Source organism: Procambarus clarkii, chromosome 36 (assembly GCF_040958095.1).
Source record: "Procambarus clarkii isolate CNS0578487 chromosome 36, FALCON_Pclarkii_2.0, whole genome shotgun sequence".
Taxonomy (NCBI): Eukaryota; Metazoa; Arthropoda; class Malacostraca; order Decapoda; family Cambaridae; genus Procambarus; species Procambarus clarkii.
In genome coordinates this window covers 9,905,038-9,919,169 of record NC_091185.1, presented here as the reverse complement: position 1 = coordinate 9,919,169, position 14,132 = coordinate 9,905,038, and the positions used below count along the sequence as shown (strand labels likewise).

The 14,132-nt window shown below is 42.4% G+C and overlaps 1 protein-coding gene across 3 annotated transcripts in view; it reads left to right on the top strand.

The window, feature by feature from the left end:
- The window catches only part of LOC123756099 (centrosomal protein of 164 kDa), a 481,504-nt gene that overhangs the window by 84,430 nt on the left and 382,942 nt on the right, over window positions 1–14,132 (top strand). For all 3 annotated transcript variants that reach the window (XR_011230545.1, XM_069336540.1, XM_069336539.1), the window contains exon 2: window positions 10,504–10,615. Coding sequence is in view for 2 of the 3 variants with exons in the window: in XM_069336540.1 (XP_069192641.1) it covers window positions 10,504–10,615 (112 nt within the window). In the remaining variant the exon portion in view is untranslated. The remainder of the gene's footprint in view (window positions 1–10,503; window positions 10,616–14,132) is intronic.

The following is a 14,132-nucleotide window of genomic DNA, read 5'->3' as shown; positions in this document are numbered from 1 at the left end:
TCGTTCCCTTTCTGGCTCTGTTACGAGGTTCCGGAGTCTTCCTGGCTAGCAGACTGCCTCTTGTTTGTTTTGGATTCCTGGCATTCCTTCTGTCGTCCCGCATGCTGGAGTGGCGGGAAGCTTCCACGGTGATTCAGGTTTTCCTGGGGGTGGCAATCTTGAGTACCTGAATGAATGTTTGCCACTGCCCTTCCCCATGATGTGGGCGTTGTTCAGCTCCATGTGCAGGTTCCCTCCCTTTTGGCGGTGCTCATGGTGGAGGACTTGCGTGCCCAGGGCCTTTTGGCTTTGGCCTTGTTGTTCTTTTCCCTCCTGGAGCTGTCCTCAGATTGACTAGTGGAGGATGTGAAGGCACTTGGGTCCGTCCCGGGGTCCGGCGCCTTGTCCTTGGCTGCGCGTTCGTCGGCTGCCATGTTGAAGCTTTTCTCGCCGAGTTTGCAGGATGCGGTTTCCCTGTTTTATGCTTCCCGTCTCGGGTGTTGGCAGGCGGTGCTGGGTTCCTCTATGGAATCTGCTTGGGCTCTGGCTCTTAGGCTGTCGTCGCCGTTTTGTTCTCTTCTGTTTGAGGAGTCGACCGTGGCGCAGTTTATCCAGGCTGCTTGGTAGGCCACTGGTGTTAGGTTCGAGTTTGGCTCCTGCTTCGGACCTGCTCTCGTCTTGTCGGCGCGGTGTTCACTCTGTGCGGGGTTCTGGGTCTCGTAAGGGGTGCCGGCCCTTTCGCGATTTGCCCCATTGACAGGGCGATGGGGGGGAAGCTTGCGCTGTTCTCCCATGCCTGGTCCTACGATTCGTGGGTGTTTCGGGTAGTGTCTGTCGGCCTGCGGTGGTGTTGGGTGGCTCCCCCCCTTTCGGAGGGTCAGGCTGGCAGGGCATCGACCAACCAACCCCAAAGCGACCAACCCCAAAGAGACAAGGACCGCATTTGATGCGGTCCTTGTCTCTTTGGGGTTGGTCGCTTCGGGTGACTCGTCTGCTGAGTTCTTGGGGTTTGGCTCTCCTGGCGGTTTATGTGCAGGGAGTGTCCAATGTCTTGGCCAACAGCCTGTCTCACTTTGTTCCCCTCTCCACGGAGTGGACGGTCGACGACGCTTCCTTCCGTTGGCTTTGCCAGACGTTCGGGCGCCCCGAGGTGGACCTCTTCGCGTCGGCGTGGTCGAGGCGCCATCCCGTGTATGCGGCGCCCTAACCCGATTGCCAGGCCATTGGCGTCGATGCCTTTCGGCTGGACTGGTCGAGATGGAGGTTCCTGTACCTCTTTGCCCCGGTTCAGCTATTGCTCCAGGTCCTGACTCGCTTGGAGACTTACCAGGGGAGAGTTGTCCTTCTGGCCCCTTGGTGGCTGGCCCAGCCTTGGTTTCGGGCACTGCTTGCTTGGTGTTTGAACCCGAGGGTTTTACCGTGGCTCTGCCTCTTTCAGCAGATCGGGCCAGTGCGCCACGTGGCTGGTCCGATCTTCTCCTCGAGTCTTCGCGTATGGGTTTTTTGACTAGTCTATCATCATCTCTATGGTGATCAGGTAGCCTCCTTGTTGGTGTCCCACCTGAGGGCTTCTTCTCGGTAACAGTATGAAGTTTCTTGGCGGTCCTTCTGTTTGTTTTTGCGTCTTCGTCGTGTTAGTTCGTTGTCTGTTAGGGTGGTCTTGTCCTTTCTTTCTTGGTTGTTTCAGGACCGTCATCTTATGCCTAACACTGTCGCCTCGTATTGTGTGGTGCTGGTGGAGCCGCTTCACTTTGCCTTTGGTATCGATGTTATGTCTGCACCGTTTCGCAAGCTGTCTCGTGCTTTGTTTCACCTCCGGTCTGCTCATGCGCCGCCTGAGCCGTCCTGGTCTTTGGACAGAGCTTTCCTTTCGTCTCCTCATTTCGTTGTGGCCCCTTCGGTCTGGGATTGTTTCTCCAAGGCTCTTTTTCTTGTTGGCATTAGCCTCTGGGGGTCGGGTCGGGGAGCTTCATGCTCTCCTCCGGCACAGGGGTTTCTGCTCTTTCGGTCGTGGCGATTGTTTTGTTCGCTTGCAGTCGTCTCCTCCATTTCTGGTGAAGAATGAGACTGCTGCATTCTGGAGGGGTCCGTGGGTGGTTGATACTTCGTTGGTACGGCTGGGGGTGCATCGTGCTTTGTGTCCGGTTGTGGCGCTTCGCCGTTATTTGCGCACCATGGCTTCTGTGTCCGGGGATGCGCTTTGGGTTGATCCGGTTTCCCTTCTTCCCTATTTGTGGGTTCGGGTTTCCCAGGTTGTCCGCAGGGTTATCAAATCCAGCCAGCCTACGGTCTATCCCCGTACCCATGATGTTCCTATGTTCGCAGCTTTTGCTGCCGTCTTTGGGAATGTGTCTTGGTCTGATATTCTGGCGGGGGGTTTTGGCGGTCGAACAAGGTCCTGGTTGCTTGTTACCTCATGAATGCCCCTGGGCCCCGTCGGGCCTGTGTTGCTTTGGGTCAGCAGTTGCAGCCAGTTGTCTCGAATTCGAGTTGAAGAGTGAGCGACGACCGCCTCCCGGGTAAGTCCCTCTTTTTTCCGTCTGTGGGTAGTTAGCTCCGGGGAGCCGATGGGGCTCCCCCCAGAAAACCAGCATTGAATGTAATGAAACGCCATTTTCTGGGTGAGTCCCGGAGGCTCCCAGGCATCCTTCCCTCCCTCTGGTTGGCGTTTTTTCGTGTTTTTGACATCCAGCCTCAGAACTGAGGTGTGGGTAACCAGCGTGAATTGTCTGGGGCTCCCTCTTCCCCCTCCTGGGGAGAGGGAAGCTGCACAGACAGCGGCGTGGCGACGTGTGACATCATACTAGTTTGCTCATTTTCTGTTGGAGAGTTCTATCCACTAGTTTGGCTTTTGGTAGCAATGTTAACCAGAATAGGGGTTTGTTTTGGGGCGCTTACTTTTCTGGGTGCCTGATTCGGTCAATGGCAAACATAGAATGCTTCCAACCACACGGGGGTTTCTATAGGCCATTGCTCCCCTTGCCTCTCTGAGGGGGGCCCGGTTCTGGCCGTGGCCCCTGGTAGGCCTAAGAACTCCATACACATGACTGATGCCAAAGTCTGACATTAGCATATCAGCCTGGGATAGCTCCGGGAAGCCTGGAGCTATCCAGGCTCCCATTTATATAAAATGGAGTTTCATTACATTCAATGCTAGTGTTTTACTTTTTTTTTTTAAATAAATGCGTGCGAGTCTGGGGGACAACCGATACTGATGATAACGATAACACCTCCTGTTTACTGGCAATGAGGGATAAGGAGATGCAAGCACCTGTCCGATGTACAGAGAATAATAGTAGTAGTAATGAGGGTCCTCAAGGTGTATATGCAGCTGGTGCCACCTGAAGGGTCAGATTTCACACGTAATAATGAATTACTATGTTATTATGCTTTATTTTATTATATATCATATAAATACATTGCCCCAATGGCAATATTTCTTATGTCCCTTTATAGAAAAAGCTGACAACCACTTTTTTTTTTTTTTCTTATTTGTTTTAATGTGGATTTTAATGTAACTTTTACATTTTGGAGAATGCACATCCGACACTAAGCATGTGAAGTTGGAACGAAATTGGTCAACATTTTAATCAGCCACATGTGGCAGAAGTTGTGACTTTTATTTTTTTGGGGCCGATTTATTTCCAGATTTCAAACTCTATTCTCTTTGTTTAGGTTGTATTGATGAATGAGGACTAGATGAGAGCCTTATCACTTATATATGGGCAATAAAGTTACTTCAATGTGTATGTTTGTTATCCCAAACTATCCCTATTTTTGGGGGGGGGGTATTTTTTCTCGACTTCATTTCAACATATATTGACCTACAACTTTCACACATTCGAGTACAAATGCCAAGCAATGTTTATTAAAACATACAAGAAAATTCATTAATTACAACTACCAACTTTACAACTACCAACTATTACAACTACCAACTAAATCTCTCTCTTAAAAAAAAAAAAAAAAAAAAAAAAAAAAAAAGTTCAACTTTGAGACAGCTTCAAAAATTCAGTTTCTGGCCGAGTCTCACCATTTTTACATGTTATGTGCAAAGTGCTTAGTTCTAAGGTTTCCTCACTCTCGTTTATTCATAAACCCATAACTTTTGCAGTTGCAGTACAACCTCGATTCAACGTACCCTGATTCAACGAATCTCCGGCTAGTTCACACACTTTTCAGGCCGGATTTACTCACCCGGTTCGACGAACAATGGTTCGCCGAAGCGGGGGATGTTCGGATTTGCTTACGACGTCGAGACAGAGTTCACAGACTGGTGGAAAACTTTCACTTTCTATCACAGATTACAATTATTAATTCCTTCATATGACAAGTTCGATCACACAAGTGAACCACACAAGTGGACCGCACATGTGGTCCACAAGTGGTCCACAAGCTTACGATGTTGGGACAGACTTCACAGTGGTAGAAAACTTTACCATACCATCACAGATTACAATTAATAATTCCTTCATATGACAAGTTGGATCACACAAATGGACCACACAAGTGGACCACACAAGTGAACCACACAAGTGGACCACACAAGTGGACCACAAGCTTACGATGTTGGGACAGAGTTCACAGTGGTGGAAAACTTTCATTTTATCACAGATAAAGATGATAAAGATAAAGATATAGATAAAGATAAAGATATGAGGATGATAAACTAATGATAATAAATGCATATAGTCCACCGCCAAGCAGCACATGGTCAAAGGAGGAGCTAGATAGTAAACGTGAAGGTCTTATAACAATAATGAGAGAGATTATAGCGAGAGCGGATAACGATAGATCACGACTGTTGATAGTCGGTGACTTCAACTTGAAATCCATAGACTGGGAAGCATATGAAGCTAAAACAGAAGATTTTTGGACCTGTAAATTTGTAGACCTCATCCTGGAAACATTCTTGTATCAACATGTTAAACAAGCTACGAGGATGAGGGAAGGGGACGTTCCCTCCATGCTAGATTTGATATTACCAGGAAGGAGGAAGAGATATTTAACATTCAGTACCTTCCTCCCTTGGGTAAAAGTGACCATGTCTTTTTGGGAATAAAGTATGCAATGCGTTATAAGCTGGAAGAAAATAAGGAGGTTGAAGCAGTTGAAAAACCAGACTTCAGGAGAGGACATTATGGTGACCTTAGAAATTTTTTTAGTGAGTATAATTGGACAGACTTGATGCTAGGCAAGGAAGTGAATGAGATGTATGTCAAGTTTTGTGAAATATATGATAAAGGCACAAAAAAATTTATACCAAAACAGAAATGCAGGGCCAGAAAACAGGATTGGTTCGACAGAAATTGTGAGAGGGCAAGAGACCAAAAGACACAAAAATGGAATCAGTATAGGAAGAGGCCAAACCCCCAAACATACCAGCGATACAAAGATGCGAGAAACAACTATACAGCAGTAAGGAGAGAGGCAGAAAGAAATTTTTAAAAAGGGATAGCGAATAAATGTAAAACAGAACCGGGCCTATTCTACAAATTCATAAACAACAAATTGCAGGTAAAGGATAATATCCAGAGGTTGAAAATGGGAAACAGATTCACGGAAAATGAAAAGGAAATGTGTGAAACATTAAATGAAAAGTTCCAAAGTGTGTTTGTACAAAATGAAATCTTTAGAGAACCAGACACAATAAGAATTCCAGAGAACAACATAGAGCAGATAGAGGTGTCTAGAGATGAAGTGGAAAATATGCTAAAGGAGCTCGGTAAGAACAAAGCAGCTGGCCCAGATGGAGTTTCACCATGGGTTCTGAGAGAATGTGCATCTGAGCTCAACATTCCACTTCACCTGATCTTTCAGGCATCCCTGTGTACAGGAATCATAGCAGACGTGTGGAAACAGGCTAACATAGTTCCAATCTATACAAAAGTGGCAGCAGGGAAGACCCCCTCAATTATAGACCTGTATCATTGACAAGTGTAATAGTGAAAGTATTGGAAAAACTAATCAAAACTAAATGGGTAGAACACCTGGAGAGAAATGATATAATATCAGACAGACAGTATGGTATTCGATCTGGAAGATCCTGTGTATTGAATTTACTCAGTTTCTATGATCGAGCCACAGAGATGGCTACAGGAAAGAGATGGTTGGGTTGACTGCATCTATCTGTACCTAAAAAAGGCTTTCGACAGAGTTCCACATAAGAGGTTGTTCTGGAAACTGGAAAATATTGGAGGGGTGACAGGTAAGCTTCTATCATGGATGAAAAATTTTCTGACTGATAGAAAAATGAGGGCAGTAATCAGAGGCAATGTATCGGAATGGAGAAATGTCACAAGTGGAGTACCACAGGGTTCAGTTCTTGCACCAGTGATGTTTATTGTGTACATAAATGATCTACCAGTTGGTATACAGAATTATATGAACATGTTTGCTGATGATGCTAAGATAATAGGAAGGATAAGAAATTTAGATGATTGTCATGCCCTTCAAGAAGACCTGGACAAAATAAGTAGATGGAGCACCACTTGGCAAATGGAATTTAATGTTAATAAATGTCATGTTATGGAATGTGGAATAGGAGAACATAGACCCCACACAACCTATATATTATGTGAGAAATCTTTAAAGAATTCTGATAAAGAAAGAGATCTAGGGGTGGTTCTAGATAGAAAACTATCACCTGAGGACCACATAAAGAATATTGTGCAAGGAGCCTATGCTATTCTTTCTAACTTCAGAATTGCATTTAATTACATGGATGGCGATATACTAAAGAAATTGTTCATGACTTTTGTTAGGCCAAAGCTAGAATATGCAGCTGTTGTGTGGTGCCCATATCTTAAGAAGCACATCAACAAACTGGAAAAGGTGCAAAGACATGCTACTAAGTGGCTCCCAGAACTGAAGGGTAAGAGCTACGAGGAGAGGTTAGAAGCATTAAACATGCCAAAACTAGAAGACAGAAGAAAAAGAGGTGATATGATCACTACATACAAAATAGTAACAGGAATTGATAAAATCGACAGGGAAGATTTCCTGAGACCTGGCACTTCAAGAACAAGAGGTCATAGATTTAAACTAGCTAAACACAGATGCCGAAGAAATATAAGAAAATTCACCTTCGCAAATAGAGTGGTAGACGGTTGGAGCAAGTTAAGTGAGAAGGTGGTGGAGGCCAAGACCGTCAGTAGTTTCAAAGCGTTATATGACAAAGAGTGCTGGGAAGACGGGACACCACGAGCGTAGCTCTCATCCTGTAACTACACTTAGGTAATTACACTTAGGTAATTACAGATTACAATTAATAATTCCTTCATAAGACAAGTTGGATCACACAAGTGGACCACATAACAAGTGAATCATATGATCCAAACACCAGCCAGAATGGTCCACAAGAAGTGACGCATATTAACCAAACACCAGCCAGAGTCGTCCACACAAGTGAACGACTGAGTTTCAATGATTTTCGTTCACCGATTTGTGGCACACGTATCTTTGTAAATTAATTTAAAGGCTGAAGCGTGAATAGCTAGCTAATATGTTGAAATCTTCTTATATACATTTTCAGTGATGAAACAAGAAGAGTGAGGGTGGACAGATAAGGGAATACTGTACAGTAAACCTCACTTTACAGTGAGGTTTCACTCACTTTCGTCTGTGTTGTCATAGTTCAGTGACCCATGGCTTTGAACGTTTCACATTAATAAATCATTTCTAAAACTGGTGTTTTAATAACTCTTTATTATCCTAATTAAACTAAACTAAATAAAACCAAAAATATACTGTAATAAGATAGATATCTCCTATTTGAGAAATTATTCACGTTATTGGCAGCAAACTCCAGCACGAGTGGACAGGTCTAATCCCTGTCCATACAACACCATGCTTGTTGTGTTCGATTTCGTCGCCACAGTTCAGCGATCTACGGCTTCGAAATAATAAAATTAATAAATCAGTTCCAAAGTAATTATTTTTTATACCTTTTATTATCGTAATAATGTTGCTAAACTAAATATGTAACCCAAAAATATATAATTTGATGTAAATTGAATATTTGAGAGAAATATATGTTACTGGAAATCGAACACAACATCAGGCAGTGTTTTGTTCGATTTCGTCGCCACAGTTCAGTGACCTACGGCTTCGAAATTATAAAATTAATAAATCAGTTCCAAAATAAGTATTTTTTATAGCTCTTATTATCGTAATAATGTTGCTAAACTAAATATATAACCCAAAAATATATAATTTGATATAAATCGAATATTTAAGAGAAATTTGTTACTGGATCAGGCTTAAACACCAGCCTACTGAAGGGTGTACGTATAGACTTAGTCTGCGTTCGTACAGTATGCACCCAGTGCCCTTAGCTTTGTCTGCGATTGACGTACAGTATTTATCCGCCGGTGGAAGAATAATCGTGGAATTGACCATTTTTTTACTACAGCTCTTTGGTTATAGAACAAAATGTCTCAGGGGCTTACTAATAGTGCCTTATTGCTTCATTTTTGGCATTAATATTTTGCAAGAACTAGTAGCAGAAAATCAACCAGCACGAGAAGAGCCGTACCCTGTACGTAGGGTACGGCTGTTCGTACCCTACGTAGGGTACAACCGTACGTAACAACCGTACGTAGGAGCCGGTCGGCCGAGCGGACAGCACGCGGGACTTGTGATCCTGTGGTCCTGGGTTCGATTCCAGGCGCCGGCGAGAAACGATGGGCAGAGTTTCTTTCACCCTATGCCCCTGTTACCTAGCAGTAAAATAGGTACCCTGGGTGTTAGTCAGCTGTCACGGGCTGCTTCCTGGGGGTGGAGGCCTGGTCGAGGACCGGGCCGCGGGGACACTAAAAAGCCCCGAAATCATCTCAAGATAACCAAATCATCTCAAGATAACCCAACACGAGAACAGCCGTACCAAGCACGAGAACAGCCGTACCAAGCACGAGAACAGCCGTACCCAGCACGAGAACAGCCGTACCCAGCAGGAGAACAGCTGTACCAAGCACTGGTACAACAGCCGTACACAGCACAAGCACAGTTGTACCCAGCACTGGTACAACAGCAGCCAGCACCAGCTCAGAAGCAGCTAAACCCACAGCAGCAGCGAGCACCAGCAAAGCTGATGCAAACATCTAAAAACATAGTGTGCAGCGTGAACGGTTAGAACAAGTGTTAAATTTAAGTGTGTACACAGTGTTAAAATTAAAGTTGCAGTAATTTCAGTGTACAATAGTTTTCATAAACTATATTGTAGTACTCAACATACAGCAGAACTACTTTTAATCAACACAGTGATAATGGCATAATGCACTGCAGTACGTATTTAATGTAGAGCATTCACAACTTCACGAAACTTCAAGATGGACATAACTTCAACAATAAGGTAAATTTATGAATTACAGTATTTTTTAGTAGAGAAGTAATATATAGGTAGAGTATGTAATATGATAATGCATTTTTATTGTGTACAAGTAAAAAAAAAGACACTGACTCAAACGCCTCCTGAAGGTCACCTCTTGCAACGAATCCAACGCTCCAACGAACTGGGGTTGGTCCCATATAGTACGTTGAATCGAGGTTGTACTGTATATATTTTTTTGTATAAATTTTGCACATGTTTGGATGGCCATATTGAAAAAATCTTTTACAGTAACTTATACTCTCAAACAATATTTTTCAGGGAGGAAACTGGATGTTATATGCCATTCTGAGACCATTATGAATAAAATAACATTTGGTGACATTTTAATATTTTTAAAGTTAATTTGAAATTTTGAATTTTTTATTTTCTATTTTATTTTTAACTTCTTTTTTGGTCATGGTATGATGTTGATTCATTAGGAAAAGCTGGAGCATTTACCATAAGATACTACTCACAAAACAATTTAGTGTGAGGAAGTTTTGGTGCACTGTCACTGGGCTTCTAAACGCTGTTTATTTATTGGCTCTCACCTCTTGACTGTAGGGTTCAGGAGCTTCAGCCTCTTCTCCAGAGGCTGGGGTATTGTCCCTTTGGCCTAAATGGACAGTTTGTTAATTTACACCTTCTTCCTCCAGGCGAAGAATGAGTTGGCAGGCTTCCAGAGGAGTCCTTTGGTAAATGATGCTTAATTGGTTCAGGCAGGGTTACATCATTTGTTGTGTGGGGGTGGCGACTGTTCACTGGTTCTTGCTGGCCACCTGTTCTGCCTCGGTGGATGCCTTGTTAATTGACCCTGTTTCCATGGACTCCTGTTTCAAGGCTCGCATTTCTCGGGACGTTTGCAGTGTCAATAAATCTAGCCAGCTTGCAGTCTGCCATCAATTCACAAATACGCAGCTTTGGCAATCTTCTCCAGCATGTCCTGGACTGATATTTAGACTTTTTTTTTTTTTTGGTGTTCTGACAAGGGTTCTTGTCAAGGTTCTTGTCAGAACAGTAGTTGGTCCCAGCAACAAAGTGGTTGACATAAGTGCTGTAACCATTTGTACTTGCTAGTGGTTTTTTAACTTGAATTTCATGTACAATATAATTCTATAATTGAATTGTATAATTTTTTCATTATTGTGTTGCAGAAGTGTTGGAGTATTGTGAATTAGTGGGGATTGAGGCAAGGAAGGAGCCACACCTGCTGCCTCTAGCCAGAGCTGCTCTCCTCCATCCCCTCCCTCCACCCTGGATGCCAGTGTAAGTCCTCAGCTACCTTGTCTCCCAATGTGCCTTGTTTACCTCTGCATGCCATACATTGTTCTTGTATTCTATTGTACTGGAAATTACCTTATTGTAGTCACACGATAAGAGTTACGGTCGTGGTGTCTCGTCTTTCCAGTACTCTTTGTCATGTGATTCCTTGAAACTGCATTTCTAATGTTTTTGGCATTCACCACTTTCTTAACTTGTTCCAATTGTCTATCACTCTGTTTGTAAAAAAGAGGGAGGGAATTATCAGGGGAAAATGGTGAATCTATCTAATAATTTTACTGCACATTTATTTCCTTAGTTTGAATCTATGACCTCTTGTTCTTGAAGTTGCAGGTTTGGAGAATTCCTTTTTGTTAATTTTATCAATTCCTGTTATTATTTTGAATGTAATGATCATATTCGACTCTCTCTTCTAACTTTGGCATATTTAACACCCTTAGCCTCTCTTTGTAGCTCTTGTTTTTCAGTTCCAGAAGCCATTTAGTTGCATGTCTCTTCACATTTTCCAATTAATTGATGTGTTTCTTGAGATGTGGGCACAGTGCAACTTTTGGTCTCACAAAAGTTGTGAACAATTTCTTCAATATTTCATTGCTCCGAGTATTTAAAAATGATTCTGAAGCTTGAACATGCAGAGACGGGAAACCACGAGTGTAGTTCTCATCCTGTAACTACACTTAGGTAATTACATAATGTTCTTTATATGGTCCTGGTAATGGTTTACTATCCAGAACCACCTCTGTCTCTTCCAAGTTCTTTTATGACTTTTCACATAATTTGTAGGTTGTGTGTGGCCTATTTTCTCCTATTCCACTTTCCATAATGCGGCATTTATACATGTTGAATTCCATCTGTCAAGTGTTATTTCATACAATTATTTAGTTAAGGTTATTTTGAAGGACATGACAATCATCCAAGTCTTTTTATATGCCCAGGTAAGCTTAACATCATCAGCAAATAGGTTCATATAATTCTGTATTTCCTCTGGAAGATCATTTATAGAGACAATGAACATTATTTGTGCTAGAACTGAACCTTGTGGTACTCCACTGGCAATATTGCTCCTTACATTGCTTCTGATTATCTCCCTCATTTTTCCTTTCAGAAAATTTTCCATCCATGTCAGAAGCCTTCCTGTCACCCCTCCATGTTTCTTGTTTGGTTCCTTGTTTACTCTGCTTGCTTAACAATGGTATTGTAATTACCTAAGTGTAGTTAGAGGATGAGAGCTATGATCGTAGTGTCCTGCCTCCCCAGCACTCTTTGTCATATAACAATTTGAAATTACTGACAGTTTTGGCCTCCACCACTTTTCTCACCTAACTTGTTCCAACCGTCTACCACTCTGTTTACAAAAGTGAATTTTCTTATATTTCTCCGGCAGCTTTGTTTTGTGAGTTTAAATCTTTGACCTCTTGTTCTTGAAGTTCCGGGTCTCGGGAATTCTTCCCTATCAATTTTATTGATTCCTGTTACTATTTTGTGATCATATTGCCTCTTTTTCTTCTATCTTATAGTTTTTGCATATTTAATGCTTCTAACCTCTCCTCGTAGCTCTTGTCCTTCAGTTCTGGGAGCCACTTAGTGGCATGTCGTTGCACATTTTCCAGTGTGTTGATGTGTTTCTTAAGTTATGGGCACCATACAACCGCTGCATATTCCAGCTTTAGTCTAAGAAAAGTCGTGAACAATTTCTTTAGTATTTCTCCATGCATGTATTTAAAAGCAATTTTGAAGTTAGAAAGTGTAGCATAGGCTCCTCGCACAATGTTCTTAATGTGGTCCTCAGGTGACAGTTTTCTATATAGAACCACCCCTAGATCCCTTTCTTTGTCAGAATTCTTTAAAGATTTCTCACATAATTTATAGGTTGTGTGGGGTCTATGTTCTCCAATTCCACATTCCATAACATGGCATTTATTAACATTAAATTCCACTTGCCAAGTGTTGCTCCATATACTTATTTTGTCCAGGTCTTCTTGAAGGGCATGACAATCATCTAGGTTTCTTATCTTTCCTATTATCTTAGCATCATAAGCAAACATGTACACATAATTCTGTATTCCAACTGGTAGATTGTTTATGTAGACAATGAACATTACTGGTGCAAGAACCGATAATGTTCATTGTGGAGTACCCTGTGGTACTCCACTCGTGACATTCCTCCAATCCAATACATTGCCTCTGATTACGGCCCTCATTTTTTCTGTCAGTCAGGAAATTTTTAATCCATGTTAGAAACTTACCTGTCACCCTTCCAATATGTTCCAGTTTCCAGAACAACCTCTTATGTGGAACTCTGTTGAAAACCTTTTTTAGGTCCAGATAGATGCAGTCAACCCAACCATCTTTCCTGTAAAATCTCAGTGGCTGGACCATAGAAACAGTAAGTTCGTTACACAGGATCTTCCAGATCGAAAACCATACTGTCTGTCTGGTATTATCATTTTTCTCCAGGGATTCTATCCATTCAGTTTTAATTATTTTTTCCAATATTTTGACTATGACACTTGTCAATGATGCGGGTCTATAATTAAGGGGGTCTTCCCTGCTGCCACTTTTGTAGATTGGAACTATGTTAGCCTTTTTCCACACATTAGCTACAACTCCTGTAAACAGGGATGCCTGAAAAATCAGTTGAAGTGGAATGCTGAGCTCAGGTGCACATTCTCTCAGAACCCATGATGAAACTCCATCATGACCAACTGCTTTGTTCTTACTTAGCTCCTTCAGCATTTTTTCCACTTTGTCTTGAGACACACCTATGTGCTCTATATTGTTCTCTGGAATTCTTATTGTGTCTGGTTCCCTGAAGATTTCATTTTGTAGAAACACATTTTGGAACTTTTTGTTAAATGTTTCACACATTTCCTTTTCATTTTTCGTGAATCTATTTCCCATTTTCAACCTCTGAATATTATCCTTTACCTGCAGTTTGTTGTTTGTGAATTTATAGAATAGACCTGGTTCTGTTTTACATTTGTCTGCAATCCCTTTTTAAAAATTTCTTTCTGCCTTTCTCCTCACTGCCGTGTAGTTGTTTCTCGCATCTTTGTATCGCTGGTATGTTTGGGGGTTTGGCCTCTTCCTATATTGATTCCATTTTTGTGCCTTTTGGTCTCTGGCCCTCTCGCAATTTCTGTTGAACCAATCCTGTTTCCTAGTTCTGCACCTCTGTTTTGGTATAAATTTTTTTGTGCCATAACCACCGTGCTGCGCCAAGTTTATTGTGAAATTCCCCCGGTGCGCATGAAATAAAGTGTTCCCCAATTTTTTTTTTTCTCCATAAAATGATAAATTCCCTTCCCTGAACATGTCTATGTAAAAATAAATACCAAATTCTACTTACTTCGGCTGTAGGGATGTGGACAAGGTGCGTTGTGATGTCATCAGGACCTGGTCGTTCGTGCGCGAATCTCCCAGACATGGTCACACGGGCCATTCAAGCACTGGGTGTTGCCACAAATATATTTTCAATTATTTGTTTTATGTATTTCCAGTG